Source organism: Macaca mulatta, chromosome 14 (assembly GCF_049350105.2).
Source record: "Macaca mulatta isolate MMU2019108-1 chromosome 14, T2T-MMU8v2.0, whole genome shotgun sequence".
NCBI lineage: Eukaryota > Metazoa > Chordata > Mammalia > Primates > Cercopithecidae > Macaca > Macaca mulatta.
This window is the reverse complement of record NC_133419.1, coordinates 100963646-100982479: the sequence shown is the minus strand read 5'-3', so window position 1 is coordinate 100982479 and position 18834 is coordinate 100963646. Positions and strand designations below refer to the sequence as shown.

At 33.6% G+C, this 18834-nt stretch overlaps 1 protein-coding gene across 1 annotated transcript in view; it reads right to left on the bottom strand.

The window, feature by feature from the left end:
* The window catches only part of CNTN5 (contactin 5), a 1035741-nt gene that overhangs the window by 289539 nt on the left and 727368 nt on the right, over window positions 1-18834 (bottom strand). The window contains exon 12 of the mRNA XM_077964911.1: window positions 18596-18746. Coding sequence (XP_077821037.1) covers window positions 18596-18746 — 151 coding nt within the window. The remainder of the gene's footprint in view (window positions 1-18595; window positions 18747-18834) is intronic.

Sequence of the window (18834 nt, the reverse complement as noted above, 5' to 3'; positions counted from 1 at the left end):
AAGGATTTCCTAATAGTGTTTTAATCCACTCTTGTGTGTCTGCCTATGTTTTAGTAAATTTTAAAGGATATAGGGCAACCAGTATTTTTGAATAGATGTTAAAATAAAAGCTTATATCTAAAATACTGGTTGTCATATATACTTCATATATATTAAATTTAAAAATTTTATATATATAAGCTTTTAATATCTATTATATGTTATATATTTAAACTTTTCTTTGTAATATCATATACATACATACACACATATATATATATCATGATCCTTTTCAACAGAGAAATCAGTAGTACAGAAAACAAAATACTGTAAACTATAAACATTTCACATATTTTTCAAGAAAATTACACTTTTATTATCAAGCTACAGAGACTACACTGCCCTTATTCGATTTCTACTCATATATACTACACATATATACATAGGTATACATATATGTTTATACATATGTACACATATATGCACACACATACACGTATACCTATGTATACATATATGTATACATATATGTATACACATATGTATACATGTATACCTATGTATACACATATGTATACACATATGCATATTCAATAGGTATACATATTGTTCAATACATTATGTATATACATCTGCATACACATGTGCATATATATGTATATATTTACACGTGTATAAAGATGTGTATACATATATGTATATATACACATATACATATATACACATACACATGTACACATATACATATATATACACACACATATATACATAGACACACACAGCCCACCATCCATAGAAAATATCTTTAAAGGAAATAACATCTGTAAACTATGTTATCTGTTAATACAACTTGGGCACATAGTGGGTATTTAGTTATTATTGGTTGTCTCAGTCCAGGGAACTACCAGTGTGTACAGAAATGCAGGGAACAAAAAGAGTCTGAATTGCTATAGGAAAATCCCAAACTCAAGCCATTTGTTGTCTCTGTAATTGCTTTGTACAGACTCTAAATAAGGAGTTTACAGACTCAAAAAGGCTTTGACAACATGGTACTTAAAGTGTTCCCCTGGCATTAGGAAAGAAAGAGGGAAGAAGTAAATATCTGATAAAACATGGGAGTCTTGGGGATAGCACAGTTTGGGAAAAGTATCATTCATAGATAAATTCAATTGTATATTTTAACTAAATATACAGTTGAAAATTAGAAGGTCACTATATCGTAGAAGCATGCTATGTGTCACTCCCTGAACAATTCCAAGCCTTCCCATTCAGAACTAACCTTTTCGATACTAATGTAAATGATTTTCTCACTCTTTTTGTTTTGATGTATAGAAATGCAAATTTGTTTTTGTTTTGTTTTATATTTAGAAAACTAAGCTCTATAAACAATTCAAATGTGGTTTTTTTTTCTATCGAGTATTTTGGGGTTTCCTTCCTAAGTCTCATACTTGTTTTTGCCTTCCTGTGCAGACTAAGACCTATAGTCAGAAGCCTAAAATTTCTCAATTCTATGTTTGTTGAATTATTTGTATTTTAAAGATAATTTTAGAAGTTCGGAAAGTTCCTTTTCCCCTTGTAGATACTAAGATATTTTTAAAAATCATAAATACATTTTATATGTTATAAAACACTTTGAGATGACCTCATGATTTGAATTTTTAATGTACTAAATTATATTAGTTGCTGCTTCCATGTTAAACCAAATTGGTTTACAATATGAAACTCAACTTACTTATGTAGCTTCTTGTGTAGATATTATATTCTATTTACAATTTTTTGATATAAAATATTTTCCTTTAATAAAGGTTTTCACATTTTTAGTGGGAAACAATTAAAATTTCATATAAACAGTCCAGTAATAAATTTTATGATTTTTCAGATATCATTTTTCCTTAAAATTGGTACATATTCTCATGATGCTTTCCAAACTATATCTTGATTTAGATTTGACTCATCAGTGGATCCCAGAGAAGTAGCTACAGAGGATCCAGATTTCCGTTCAGCAGCACTTCCTTCTACTTTTCTAGTTAGGCTTCCTAATAGCTCCTGCTGCATCTGGATATATTGTGTGATGCTGAGGTTTGAGGTATGAATGATTCCATCACCTAGGTGCTGAGCATAGTATCTAATAGTTTTTCAACACTTAATCCCTGCCTCTCCCCACTCAATGCCCCCTATAGTAGTCCCCAGTTTCTATTGTTTCTATCTTTATATCCATAAGTACCTAACCTGGCTAGCACTTAAAGAACTGCGTTAAATAGGAGTGCTGATATTGGGCACCCTTGTCTTTCTCTAGTTCTCAAGGCGAACGCTTCCATTGTTTGCCCATTCAGTATGGTGTTGGTTGTGGGTTTGTCATAGATGGCTCTTATTATTTTGAGGTATATTCTTTCAGTGCCTAGTTTCTTGAGGACTTTAATCATAAAATGTTGGCTTTTATTGAAAGTTTTTCTCTATTGAGAGGATCATATGGTTTTTGTTTTTAATTCTGTTTTTGTGGTGAATCATGCATTTTAAAAGTGTAATTTAAAGTTCTGGGATACATGTGCAGGATGTGCAGGCTTGTTACATAGGTAAATGTGTGCCATGGTGGTTTGCTGCACCTATCAACCCATCACCTAGGTATTAAACCCAGCATGCATTAGCTATTTTTCCCAATTCTCTCTCTCCTCTCCACTCCCCAACCCAACCCAGTGTATGTTGTTCCCTTCACTGTGTTCATGTGTTTTCATGTTCAGTTCCCACTTATAAGTGAGAACATTCAGGGTTTAGTTTTCTATTCCTGCATTAGTTTGCTGAGGATAATGCCTTCCAGCTCCATCCATGTCCCTGCAAAGGACATGATCTTGTCCCTTTCTATGGTTTCACAGTATTCCATGACATATATGTACCATGTTTTCTATATCCAGTCTATCAAGGAAGGGCATTTGGACTGATTCCATGTATTTGCTATTGTGAATAGTGTTGCAATGAATATACACATGCATGTATCTTTATAATAGAATAACTTGTATTCCTTTGGGTATTCACCCAGTAATGGGATTGCTGGGTCAAATGGTATATTTGGTTGTAGGTCTCTGAGGAATCGCCACACTGTTTAACACAGTGATTAAACTAATTTATATTCTCACCAACAGTGTAAAAGTGTTTCTATTTCTCCACAGCCTAACAAGCATCTGTTGCTTTATAACTTTTTAATAACAGCCATTCTAACTGGTATGAGATGGTATCTCATTGTGGTTTTAATTTTCTTTTCTATAATGATCAGTGATGTTGAGCTTTTTTTGCATATGTTTGTTGGCTGCATGTACAGAATGGGAGAACATTTTGCAATCCGTCTATCTGATAAAGGTCTAACATCCAGAATCTACAAGGAGCTTAAACAAATTTACGAGAAAAAACACAAACAACTCCATTAAAAAGTGGGCAAAAGATATGAACAGTCTCTTCTCTAAAGAAGACATACATGTGATCAACAAACATATGAATCACATTTGTTGATTTGCATATGTTGAACCAACCTTTCATCCCAGAAATACCTACCTACCTAATCAGGGTGAATTGACTTTTTGATGTGCCTTTATATTCGGTTTGCTAGTATTTTTTGAGATTTTTTTTTTTTTTTTAAATTAGGGATACTGGCCTGTAGCTTTCTTTTTTGTTGTTCTTTGCCAGGTTTTGATATTGGAGTGATGCTGGCTTCACAGAATCACTTAGGGAGGAGGTCCTCCTCTTTGATATTTTGGAAACATTTCAGTACAATTGATGTCAGCTCTTTTTTGTATGTCTGGTAGAATTTGTCAGTGAACTCATCTGGTCCTGAGTGTTTTTTTGGTTGGTAGGTTTTTATCACTGATTGCATTTTGGAACTGGATACTGGTCTGTTCAGGTTTTTAATTTCTTCCTGATTCAATCTCGGGAGAATGTGTGTTTTCAGAAATGTATGCATTTCATCTAGATATTCTGATTTGAGCATAGAGGTGTTCATAATAGTCTCTGAGGATCTTATGTATTTCTGTGGGATTGGTTGTAATGTCGCCTTTGTCATTTCTTATTGTGCTTATTTGGATGTCCTCTTATTTTCTTTGTTAATTTAGCTAGCAGTCTGTCAATTTTGCTTACCCTTTTAAAGAACCAAGTTTTGGTTTCATTGATTCTTTGTATGAATTTTTGTTTCTCAATATTTTATTTACTTCTGCTCTGATTTTAGTTATAATTTTTCTTCTGCTAGCTTTGGGTTTAGTTTGTTTTTGTTTATCTAGTTCCTATAGGTACGATGTTAGATTGTTAGAGATCTTTCTCATGTTTCAAAGTAGGCATTTAGTGCTGTAAACTTCCCTCTTAACACTGCTTTTCAGAAATGTATCCATTTTTTTTTTTATATTCTGGCTTGTGTATATAAAGGTATTCATAATAGTCTCTGAGGATTTTATGTATTTCTGTGTGATTGGTGGTAATGTCATCTTTGTCATTTCTGATTGTGCTTATTTGCATAGTAGAGATTTTGGTATGTTGTTTCTCTTCATTTATTTCAAAGAATGTTTTTTATTTCTGCCTTAATTTTGTTGTTTTACTCAAAGCCATTCAGGAGCAAGTTGTTAAATTTCCATGTAATTGAGTAATTTTGAGAGATCTTCTTGGTATTAATTGCAATTTTTATTTCACTGTTCTTGGTATGATTTCTGTTTCTTAATTTATTAAGACTTGCTTTATTGCCAAGCATGTGATTGATTTTAGGAGTGTGTTTCATGTGCAGATGATAAGAATGTATACCGTGTGGTCAATGGGTATTCTGCAGATTTCTATTCAGTCCAATTGGTCCAGTATCAAGTTTAAGTCCAGAATTTTTAAATTATTTTTCTGTCTTGATTTATCTGTCTAATGCTCTTAGTAGGATGTTGAATTCCCCGACTATTGTTGTGTGCTAAGTCTTTTAGTAGGTCTAGAAGTAGTTGCTTTATGAATTTGGGTTCTCTAGTATTGGATGCATATATATTCAGGATAGTTAAGTCTTCTTGTTGAATTGAACCCTTTATCATTATATAATGTCATCTATGTTCATGAGGGTGATTGGCTTGTGTTTTTACTTCTCATATTGTCTTTGGCAAATTTTGTTGTTAGGGTTATTTTCTCTCTTTTCTATACTGTGAAATAACTGTGTACAAATGGGATCATTTGTTCTTATTTTCTTTGGTAGAAATTTCTACTGAAAGCATTTACACCTCGAGTTTTTTTGGTGTATGTTTGAAGGTTTTTGGTGTATGTTTGAAACTACTAATTTAATAGTTATGAAACTATTTAAATTTTTCAATTCTTCTTGAGTCAGTTTGAAATATCATTTTTTATTTATCCATTTAATCAAATTATCCAATTTTTTGTCATTTATTTATTATGTTCTTTTATTTCCTTTTTTATCTTTTTACAGTATCTGTGCTTATTTTTCATTTTTGCTCTTAATATTTTCTATATCTATTCTTGATTTTTTGATTACTACACATATGTTCATTTTCTTGGTCCTCTGAAAGTATTTGACCTTACCAGTCTTCCAACTGTGTTTACATTGTTTGTAACTTAATTTTGAATTTATTATTTTCTTGCATTTACTTTAAGTTTAGTTTCAAATATTCGTTTCCTAATTTCTTAAGATAGAAGCTCAGCTCATTCATTTTTCAACTCCCCTCTTTTGTAACATAAATACGTAGAGCTATAAATTTTCCCTTATATTCTGAAATACAAGGAATATGTTTGAGATTCCCCACTCTGATAGTGGGGAGATTTTATACTATCTTTATACTCCTTCCTGTATAGTCTATTTTTCTGGTATTGATATAGTTAAACAAGTTTTGTGGGGGTTAGTATTATATGATACATTTTTCCCATTAACTTTCAACTTTGTTGTTTATTTTGTTTATGACAAAGCTCCTACAGATAATTGCTAGATTTTTATCTCTACTTCAGTATTCATAGTAATTTCTGATATATTTGGCTTTTCTGAATTATTTTATGCTTTCTATTGTCATATATATACACACACATACATATATATGTATATATATATCCCTCTGTTTTTTTGTTGGTATATGTATATATATCCCTCTGTTTTTTGATTGGTTAACGTTTCTTTATATTTATTTCTTTAACTAGTTTGGAAATACGGTGTCTTATTTCAATGCTTTAATTGGTTGCACTAAAAATTTAAACATGCTTAAACATAGCAAATTTTGAATTAATATATTCATTTATTTTCAAAGAATTCAAGCATCTTAGAATATTTTAACTCCAAATAATGCATGATATTATTGTGTTCAGGTTTAAATTTTTTTTTTAGTCTTGGAGGAATAAAACATAACCTTGTCTTATGTGACAACTTTTGTTTATCTTTAACTACATATTGATGCTTTCGTTGCTTTGCATTCTTTGTTGCACCTTAAGTGCTTAGGGTCATATTCTGTTTGGGACTACATTAATTACATTCTTAGGCTGATGTTTTCAGGTCATCCAGGAAGTATAAATTAGAGCTTTTGGCCTACGGTTGCAAAACCTAAGGGGAGGATTTCCCCCACCTCAGTCCCCAATCAGTGCTGACACATAAGAGAGATAATTTTCTTTATGGTTCTCTGAGAGGGCTGGTTTATTTCAAGTTTATCCTTATGCTTTAGGAGTAGCTTTTGTGGGTCCAGTCCTAATGAGGGATATGCTATAGGCTTTATCTGCTTCCTTCTAGACTAGTAACTCATAAAATCCACTGCCCAATGTCAGTAGGTTTACCGATTGCCCTTAAGGTGAAAGCCAGCTCCAGTGCACAGCTTACCTCCAGGGTAAGATTAGTGCTTAGGCTTTGAAGTTTCCTTCCAGCTTCTTGCTAGCTCGTTGTTGAAACAAGGACATTTACATAATATTTATTTATGTATTTTATATTTAAGTAATCACTTTAATTATTTTGTCATTGATAGAGTAATTAGTGTGCATTTTTCTATAAAATAAATATAATTTTAAAAATTAAATATATTAATTCGAAAAGATGTGAATTGAGTCTTTCAAAGACTACCTTTTGGCTACTAAGTTAAGCATGAACTCCATCTGTGCATTCAAGTTCTTCTTAATTTGTCTTCAGCTATTCAATTATTTCAGCATGTTTTTCATTTCAACACAGTCTATACCCTGGACAAATATTAGTATTTACTTTCCCAAAAGTGTCCTGAATTCATAACTAGTTTTGCAAATTCTGAAGTCTCTTCCTAAAATATACTCTGTCCCTCTGTGTTAAAATCTTATTCTAAGACCACTTCAAATGGCAGTTCCCCCAGGAAGCTTACCTTTTATCTAGATTTTATTTTCTTCTTTCTTAACTCTCAAAGTTTTTTGTATGGTACAGTAGACTGAGAACAGGGTTTAGATTCAAACAGAATTGGAACACTCTCATTTTGGCTCTGTTACTTGCTATGTGTGTGTGTGCTTAGACAATCTCTCTATGATTTAATTATTTATAATCAGGATTATTATATATTCTTTAAGACATTTTCTTATTTTGAGGGCTTCAATAAAGTAATGCATATATAAAAATACCCAGTACTCAGTCAGTTCTAGCTATTTTTATTATTACCTTAGTTTGTCCTATTTTATAGGTGTCTACATTAGTTTTATTTTCCACTAGACAGGTACCTCCTTGGGGGATGGGATTCTCTCTTACTTATCTTTGTATGAACTGGCATAGTGTCTTATATCCAGGATATGTTGAAGAAAGTTTAGTTTTTATGGAAATAAATTGAATTGAACGTAACTGTTCATAGACCATGTGTCTGTGGCATGAGGGTGAAGGAGTTTTGGGAATGCTATCCCAAAATATGAAGTTTTACTGTGCTGATTACTTTAAATTGAAGGCACCTGGGGACCAGCAGCTGTGAGCAGAGGTTTTCTCTGAATTTTTCTTATTTTTTGATACCAGATACTCCAGAAAAAATTCAATTCATCCTAGATCTCCTCCCCAGGAAATTCATCATTGTGGGAGATTGACACATATCACAGAAAAACAGACCAGAAGTTAGCACCCCACCCAGACAGAATTTCTCACAGGTTATCACCTGCTTTGTGGGCCCATTCATTCTCTCCCCAAAATAATTTACTCCCCCCTAAGTTGCATATATCCCACCACCCCTCTCTCCTATGAAAATGCTATATAAGCTTCTAAACTCCTTCGGGTTACTGGGTACTCACTTTTCTTTCTGTGATGCCCCTCTGTACACAATGAATTTGTATGCTTTTTGTCCTACTAATCTGTCTACTGTCACTTTATTTCATAGACTCAGTTACTGAACCTTCAGAGGGTAGAGAAAGAAAGGGTTTCTCTCTCCATCAAGGAAAAGGAGAAGTAGGGCTACCATTTGCAACTGGAAAGAGAGAGAAACAAAATTATATTGTTATCTTGAAAACTCCAGCTATTAACTAATGACATAGTTATTGTCTTAAAATGTATAAGTCTTTTATTGTCTATCACAATCTATCTCCCTACTTACCTACCTACCTCTTTTTTTTTTTTTTTCGGAAACCACACTGTCATTAGAACACAGAGATGTAAGCATGTGAATGATAAAATTTGTGTACATTATATTTTATGGAAATGATGTGCAGATTCTTTTCATTTACAGTCAAGGTTATCATTGTACTATGCTCTAATTTGTAACCATCCCTCTAATTCTCATTATAAATTAACCAAAGTTAAATTAGATCGTGATTTATGCAAAATCTGAAAAGAAGTGACTATGTAATTCTCAGAGGATGCTAAAAATCTCCACTGTACAATGCTTTTTTTCTAAACATCCTCAGAATCTTCTGTCTTCACTATTTTATATTCACCGAAGAGTCACTTGGGGAGGTAGTAGGATCAGTCAGGAGCATGTACTTAGATGCTTGAATTCCCAAGTATTTTAGATGCTGTTTGTATTAAGGACAAATTAAGCTGAAGTTGTAGTCTGGGGGGCTTTTGAAAAAGAAAAGCCTGTGAGCAATTAATGGCTTGTTCAAGTTGTGCTTATGTGGAGAGCACAAGCGAGCAACTAGTGAAGCAATTTATAGTAACTGGGGTAAATGAACCATGCTTAGAAGTAGAATCTATGAACTGATTCCGAAACTGGTAATTAGCTAGAGACATAAGACGTAAAGCCAAAAACTGGAGGTGCTCATAGTACAACAGAACCAGACTTCTTTTGTTGTCATTTTCAGCTTAATTTAACTGAGTTTCTCAGTGTTACCTCCCATTGGGAGTTAAGACCTATTTTATTACATTCAACATTTAAGAAAAAAGCGAAATCTAGAAACAAACTGGTGGTATGATCAAGAAAAAGAAACTATTTGAAGGACTTTAAAGAGGAGTGTTTAGGTTTACCATCACCCTAAATTTGGAAAATATTAGAAACTGATATTTTGGGGGTTCCTGATGTGTTTATCTTCTGATCTTCTGTGTTTAAGTGGATGCCATTAATTTAGATATTTGTGATCATTGTTATACTATGTAAACACACTGCTGAAAACTGAATTATTTGAAAATGTGAGAATTCTTTTCCCATTCTCATTCAACTATTTGGCATAGTGTGAGTACATCGTTATTCAATAAATTTGCATTATTTTGGGTTATTAATTCTGTGAAAGAGACCAAGTTTAGAAATATGGATGGTATGGTTTACATGTTTGTCCCCTCCAAACCCTATGTTGAAATCGGATTCCCAGTGTCGGAGATGGGGCCTGGTAGGAAGTGATTAGATCACGGATTCAGATCCCTTGCGAATGGCGTAGCATCATCCCCTGGGTGATAAGTGAGTTCTTGCTCAGTTCACTAAATATGTGGTTGTTTAAAATACTCTGGGACCTCTTCCCATCTCTCTCTCTTTTTTTTTTTTTTTTTTTTTTTTTTTGAGACAGAGTTTTGCTCCTGTTGCCCAAGCTGGAGTACAATGGTGCTATATCAGCTCACTGCAACCTCTGCCTCCTGGGTTCAAGCAATTCTCCTGCCTCAGCCTCCTGAGTAGCTGGGATTACAGGAACATGCCACCATGCCCAGCTAATTTTTTGTATTTTTAGTAGAAACAGCATTTCACCATGTTAGCCAGACTGGTCTCGAGCTCCTGACCTGAGGTGATCCGCCTGCCTTGGCCTCTCAAAATTCTGGGATTACCGGCATGAGCCACTGCATCTGGCCTTCCTCTTTTACTCCCACTCTGGCCATGTGAGGCACCTGCTTCTGCTTCACCTTCCACTTTGCTTGTAAGTTTCCTGAGGTCCTCACTTGAAGGAGATGCTGGCATCCCACTTCCTGTACAGCCTGTAGAACTGTGAGCCAATTAAACCCCTTTTCTTTATAAATTACTGTGCCTCAGGTATTTCCTTATAGTGATGCAAAACAGAAATGCATAAAATGGTTTTTACAATTATCTATAATCCTCTTTTTAGAGATAACCTGTGAACAATTAACTGCACTTATTTCCAGTATTTAAGTATTTGTGTGCATGCGTGCATTTTTCTCTTCAAATGAAATTTGTACCGTGTTCGATGATTTCTTCCATTGATAATATACCATCATTTCCTCATTGTCCTTAAGTACTTATCAAAAACGTAATTAAAAATCCCACAGTGGGCTGGGCACAGTGGCTCACATGTATAATCTTAGCAATTTGGGAGGTCAAGCTGGGAGGAGTGCTTAAGCCCATGAGTTCAAGACAAGCCTGGGCAACATAGTGAGACCCCATCTCTACCAAAGCAAATTAAAAATATTTGCCAGGCATGGTGGTGACAGTGTGCTCTTGTGGTCCCAGCTACTTGGGAAGCTGAGGTGGGAGTAATGCTTGAGCCTAGAAAGTCGAGGTTGCAGTGAGCTGTGTTTGCACCACTGCACTCCAGCTTTGGTAACAGTGTGAGACTCTATCTCAATAAAAACCAACAAACCTACAATGCTTCTACAACATATCTATTTTTTGTTACTTTAATCTTTAATTTTTCCTATATGGACTATGACTATGTTTATTTGCATGTCACCACGATTTAGAATGCTTTTAGCTTTTTGCTTTGCAACTCCTGATATTTATTAACTTATTTGTACACACACTCACACAAATAATTTTTTTGTATTGTACTTAAGCATGATGATGATTCTTTTTCTATTTGCTTGACATCTTGTTACCAAATGTATGACTATCATTTAACCATCATGCTTAATGTGTGTTTGTGCTTTAAACTCTCTTGCACTCGTATGTCTACAGGCCTATTTTTGCCAATTGGTAATATTTTCAGTTTTATTTGTCTCTTTTTTCTCTCAGTGCTCCAGAATCTCTTCCCCAAATATTAATCTCGAGGTCAGTTAGGTAAACAGCTGCGGTCAAATGCTCAAGGTCTACTAACGCTGTAATGAAACTCTACTGGACTGAGGAGAGATGTTTGTCAATTCCCATTCTCTAGTCTGTAGGCATATCTAGAGGTAAATTTACTCCTGAAAAATCAGAAACAGTATATAGTCCTTCTTTTGCTAGAAATAGTACATGGAATTACATAATTTCCAGAATTTATGAATTTCAATATTTTTCCTCTGTATCATTATTTGTTGACATTATGTTTTATTTACTAATCACCTGAAATCCTAATATTTATGCCCTGTCTCACCCCATTGATGGATTCATAATGTTCAAAAAAGTTTTGGATCAGTTCAGATGGGGTGGAATACGGACATAGCATCTTACACCTTGCAAAGCAGCTTCTGTTGGGAGGGAGGTTCAAGCCAGCTTCTATAGTAAGACACAATTTCTGAATTTAGTAGATACTGACGTAAAGTAGAAGTGAGTAAAATTTTTCCTCTGCTGGTTTCTTAATTGACTTCGCTAAAGTTTCAGAGATCTGGGTTTCAATGACTCATTGATAATTTCTTAATTTAGCTCATTTCTATATGAAGTGGTGATTCCTCCTAGAAGTCAATAATTTGTTCATCTATATTCTTAATTTCCAATGCTGCTATGACTGTTTTTCTTTCTTTTTATATTTTTCTAATAAAACATAATAAAATGCTAATGATTTACATTTTAAAATGTTTCCTAATAAAAAATTAGCATTCTAAGGAAAAGAAGAAGGTGAATCAGGCAGAGTCTTGTGCAGTTAGCTTTCACTAAAATCAGGAAGCCAGTATCTTAATCTCATCATAATGAATGTAAGGCCATTTCCTCCTCATCCCCTTAAGTACATAGGTAGGAAACAGCAAGTAACCATCCCTGAGTACTAAGGCATCTTAGCAGTTTATAGTTACTAAATCTTATAAATTCAGATATAAACCTTTCTTCCTTTAGGTAAATAATGCCATTTAATCATTTTATGTCTTTTGAAAACATAGATATTAATTCACAAATAAATTCAAATTATACATTCTTGATTTATGAATGCTAATTTTCCCTCATTATACAATTTCGTAGACACTGAGGAAAACCCAGATACCTACAGTTTATATTGTTTTATGTTCTTAATATGTAAAAGACACTGTCACAGAGGAAACAACAAAACAGCTTCTTCATTAGCAAACACAGCATGTAGGTGGAAACAAAGGGACAGAAACAAGACCCTAATTATACCCATGAATTCCTCTTCCATAGATAAAGTAAGAAGACCTTGCTTTCTTCTCAGTAACAGTGTCCTTTAGGGCTTTTGTTAAGAACAGATTTTCCCATATGTCTCTGAGTCAGTATGTGAGCTTCATCATTGTTGCCTAATAAACACAACATGAATTCCCACTAGAAGTCAAATAATGGGTATTTCAAGTGCAATTTTCTATGCGTGTTAAAGAGTAAGTTGAAAATTTTGCCTTTCGGAAGCTCCTTTAGTGAGCAGGGGGCCATTATGTCAGATTTTGGACAAGTCTTTGCTTAGATTACAGTCCCATAAAAGAAAAATTATTCTATAATACTGCCCCTCCAAAGGATAATTTCATTATTTTTTTGTATGCAGGATTTCTTAAGCACCTGTTTGAATTATAGTCCATTATCTCCGTAACTGTTACCTTACTTTGCCTGGACATAAAAACTAGTGCTTAAAAAACGTTGAAATTTCAGTAATTGTGAATAATTTTAAACATATATGACATATTCTATGAGGTTCAACAATAGTTTACATATGCACTTATGGAAAGGAAACAAAATCAACTATGTCTTTATCAAAAACTACTTCATTTTAGCTACGATTGTCTTTGTCTACAAAAAGTACAGGAAATTGAACATGTAATAATGAAGACTTAATATTTGTGCACTGCTGGAGTGCTTCTGGATGATTATATTTTAACAAAAGTTAATGGCCAAGTAATGGAAATAATGAGCTGGAGTGAAAATCCAATATGAGTTTGATAAGCAGAACATTCTGAATGAAAGTCTACTAGAGGAGAAAATCCCTGTGGAATATTTTACTTCCTAGTACTTCTGGAGTTTATTAGTTTTAGTATGAAAATGGACATGATTGATACAGAAACCTAAGTGACTATGTGCCAATGATTTTCAAAAGTGAAAGTGATGGGGGAAAACCTGTAGATCCCTTAAAGAAAAACAGTAAAACAAGCAAACAAACAAACAAAAAACAAGTCTTTAATATACTTCATTTCTATTTCCATTAACTCCCTATGTCTATTTATCTATTTGCACATGGCCTATCAAATGGTAATGGAACAAGTAAATATTTGGTCTACTAGGACAGGAACCTATTCCAAGGACAAAGATTCAAAGGTACAAATTATATTAGTATGGTTAGGTTTTGTGTCCCCACCCAAATCTCATCTTGAATTATAATCCCCATAATCCCCACATGTCAAGGGAGAGATCAGGTAGAGGTAATTGAATCATAGGAATGGTATTCCCCATGCTGTTCTCATGATACGGAGTGAGTTCTCACATGATCTGATGGTTTTATAAGGCGCTCTTCCCCCTTTGCTTAGCACTTTTCCTTCCTGCCTCCTTGTGAAGAAGGTGCCTTGCTCCTGCTTTGCCTTATGCCATGATTGTAAGTTTCCTGAGGCCTCCTCAGCCATGCTGAACTGTGAGCCAATTAAACCTCTTTCCTTTATAAATTACCTAGTCTTGGGCAGTTCTTTATAGGAGTATGAAAATGGCCTGATACAGATACCATCATTATCACATTACCACCACCACCGCCATCATCTTCATCAGTATCATTATCATTTTACGTAACATTCACTGAGTACTGAGTAGATGTCATACACTAGGCAATGTATTTTACATGCAAAATTTCATTTAATTCTCACAACCCAATCAGCTTACTCCTTTAATTTAGTAAGATAATAAATTAGGTAACTTGTTGAAACCTCATAATCTGCAGGATAATCATGGCAAGTAAGTCCTCCTTTTATACACTGGTTTATACTTTTAGCAACAATGTTAACGTGCTTTGCAAATTATAAATGCTATGCACTCATAAGCAGTCATCATCATTATTAGTAATAATGTGATTTACTATCTGAAGAGAGCACATACTGATCATTCTGTGATATAAATAACAAACAAATGTAAATAAATCTTAGCTCTGAAGTAATCCATTTTCTTGTATATTTTAGGTCTATCATTTAGGGCCAAATGAATGAAATGTTTGGCAATACATAAGCAGGCAACACATTTGTTAATGATATTTTTTCTAAAAGTCATATTATGTTCTAGTTATTATCAAATTTTCAACTTTAGAATAATGATTTCTAAGTTTCCTTAGCAAAACAGATACACATAAAAAATAATGTGTTTTGAAGACACTCACCCCTCAACAAAACAGAGAAAACTAAACCAGGCAGATCTGCTCAAAACATGGTAGAAAAAAAAATGAGCCAAATGGTTATTTGGCACTCTGTTGATAAATGATTAACCATAACCTTCAGTTGTTCTATCACTTTCAATCATTTTATTTACAATTTAGAGTTAAATTTCAGTAACGCTAAATTAAATTTACCTTCGCGATTTTCTGACATATTTTCAGATGACTAGATTACATTTTCCTGCAAATAAAACTATATATTACATTTTTATGCCATTGCTCTGGACATAATTTTATGCTATGAAAGCAATTGATATATCTTGTTTTTTTAAAAAAATATTTCTTTGTGATCTTATTTTACTATTATTTTTGAGACAGGGTTTTGCTCTGTCATCCAGGCTGGAACTCAGTGGCATGATCATGGCTCTGCTAAACTACCCAGGCTCGACCCATCCTCCCACCTCAGCCTCTTGAGTAGCTGGAACTACAGGCATTCACCACCATGCCAATTTATTTACTTTGTTTTTTTGCAGAGACAGGCGTCTTGCTGTGTTGCACAGGTTTGGTCTGAAACTCCTGGGCCCAAGTGATCCTCCCATCTTGGCCTCCCAAAGTGCTGGGATTATAGGCATGAGAGCTGTACCTGGCCTGTATGTCTCCTTTATAATATACTATTATGTTAATTCCTTTTCCCCAATATAATATTATTATTTATTTCTTATATAGAAACTGCCATTTGCTGTTTCAATAGTTCTTTGGAATGAACCCAAAATAACAAAATTTTTAATGAAGGACAATGCTAATTCATTCAACATTTGTATCTCAATTGTTGTAGGTTGGATGAGTGGGGCATACATTTGAAGTAGATCATATGAATGATATTTATATTTATATTCCAAAATAAACCATGATTTGAATCTGCAAACCCAATGTAAATTATAAATTAAAAAAATGATGCAAACTTTTTGAAGTCTTAACAGTTTTCTAACATCTCTGTTTCCATTTAAATTTACATTTAGGCCTGTAATCAAATGGTTGGTGTGCATTATAACAGAGAAGCAATCTAAAATTTCCAGAAGAAAATAAGTTGTCATTGTAACTGATACTTCTTTTAAAGAATGTCAAATATAGACATTTGAAATTGTTAAGTTTCTATTCATAATTTTAGAATGTATGATTTTTCAACTAAGTGTCTTCTTGTATTATGGAATTCTTTTTATTTCTGTTGAAATCTTAGCCTCTTAATTAATATTAAGTATTATTATTTTTTGTAGCGAACTAGATTTTTTTTTTTTAAAACCTAGGACTGCCATATTGAACAAGTCGTTCAATAATAAAAATGGTGCTTTTTAAGTGTGCCTGCCAATTTTAAGAATAAAAATGCACTATATGTCTGGGATTTGTCATTAAATAAAGCCGGTTTATTGACCTAAAACATATAGATCAAGGTAGGCAGAATGCTAAGGAAATGTAGCCCAGTCTTGCTTTTGCTTGAATAAATAAAAAAATTTTTACATTTCAGCCTTCTTCCTAAACAACACTTTGACCAGAAGTATTGACATATAGAAAAAATTTAGTGATCTGAGTTTCAGGTCAATGTATCTGTCTCACTAACCCCAAGGGTTAGCAGTAAAGAAAGAAAGAGAAACAAGAAAGCTGAAAAATTCATGAACTGTATTTTTCAACATCTGAAAAATAAAAAATGTAATATGCTTATGTTGTTGTAATAGAATACTCATAATCCTGTTACTTCTCTCAATACTTTTGCTTTGGAAAAAGAGGTTCCACCCTAATTTTTTAAACTCACCATGTGACATTTGTGAACAGTTGATGAAGAACATTCTTATTGTGAACTGAAATAAATGGGACAAACCTCACATGCCACCCAGAAACATAAAACAAAGTCATGCATTTCAGATAGAATGTTTTGCACAGAGAAGGCATATATATTTTCAGGACATTGTAAACTTAATACATTCAGAAAAAATAATCTAGCAGTGTACATTATTTGTTCCTACTATGCAACAATTTTCTTCTACTTTAATTAGGTTTGTGCAGTTTTTTAAAAGTCACATTGTTGTGAGCGACAGTCTACTAATATCCAATCATTTTCTGATCAATTCAATCATAGTCAACAATGATCTCACAATTTATCATTTGCCACCCACCTTCAACCTGAGAATGAGAAATTCCTTTTAAAACAAGTTGTACGATGTTGGGGCTCAGAACATGATACCCCAGAATACAGCACAGAGTACTTTGACCTGAAGAAGATTGAAAGGACTTGGGAAGCAGGATCTTTTTGAATTTCTCCCATCTGTCTGTTTCCCACTCATCTTTCTCTCCTGCAGAGAATGATAGAAACCGGAATTCTCTCCCCCAAGGCAGATCATAGAAACTATAACTTCCCTTCCCCAAAGCAAGCTATAAAACCTAGAAAGATTGACCTTCTCCCTTCTCCCTTGAATTATCTCATGTGACAGGTGACTTGTCCTACACCTGGAGGAAAGGAATACCACACAAAAAGTCCAAGAAGAATCTGAACAGATAGGCCTTGCTGTGTTTTCCCTGTCTGTCTATAACCATTAGATCACATCCTTTTTGTCCAATCATATTTCTACATGGCTCTCTATTCTTCATTGAACCTAAGCATAAAAAGAGTTTTCTCTAAGTCTTTGGGTCATTTCTGAAGGCTCCTGTGTCACACAAAACTTTTCCCTTGTTAGCCTGTCTTTTGTTACGAGTGTCAGCCTTGACCTTTACGACAGGGCTTTTGGTGTAAGAGTGCCAACAATGACCCATCCCAATCCCAGGTGATCACCCTTTCCAAGAAGCATAGATCTTTTGGTCTAAATTGAAGCCAGTATTCCAAAAATTATTTCATCTGAAATAGATTGTTTAAATCAGTGTTTCTCAGATTTGATGGAAAACAAAAATACTTTTTTTAAAATTTTTCAATATGTTTCAATGTTACTTTGAAAATTATTCAAGTGAACCGCTAATGCAGACTTAAATTATTTCAATTACATTTTATATAGATTGAGACAAACATAAAACAAGTAATAAACTCCTTATACTTCTAGATCAATTAAAATCTAATATGGTAAAATATTATTTTGACATAATAAAGGATAATATTTCGTCAAAGCTGAATCACCATTCGTCATACCAATATGTCAATAATGGTAGGACATGAAACATTTGAATTCGGAGCAAATAGATTGCCATGTGATTATCTAATTCCTTCATGAATTTTTCTCCATTTGTAGTCCTGTGATATCCTTTGGCTTTAGTTGCCACAGACAAATGTTGACATATTAAATATTCCTCTGCTCATTTCTCATTTGCCTGTGGCACTAAAAATAATCCTATACCATTTTGCCTAAATATGACCTGGATAAAAAGACAAGCATTGGCATAAATATCACAAGAAAGTATTCTGTCATGATTATCCAGAAGGTTCACATATGTTTTTATCATTTGTATTATTAAAATCAAATTAAAACACAACACTTAAAAATTATCACAGATTATTTGTAGCCCTCCCAAATGCAGAAGATGAAAAACAAACAAACAAAAATAATTAGTTTAATTAAAGTGTACTTTCTTCTAAACCTAGTGAAATTTCCAACTTGTGCTAAAACCTCATGGAGGCAAAGACGACTGACCGTTTTGAAGTCAAACTTTGGGTTCTTTTAAAATCACTATATAGGCAAAGCCATGTTTCAATCAGCTCATAAAATACATCTCATGGTACTGCAAGACTCCTTCTTGCATAGTTTGTGTGTGTCACCTGTAACCTCAAAAAAGTCTAATGTTGAACTTGAATTATAAAATAGATTCTAACCTTTTGTTTTCTCTAACTGCTCTGTCTCCTTTCTTCCAAGAGATGGTTGGTTTTGGAGAGCCTTGGGGTTTGCACTCTATGACAACTTCTTGATCTTTGGTAACAATTATTGTTTTCTTCAGTTGATTCAGTGCAAAAGTGGGAGCTGAAGCTGTTAAAAAAGCAAATGTTAGTCCTACCAGAAGCAATGACGATAATCTCTAATGGATGATTTATGAAGATTTTGTAACTTCTTCTGG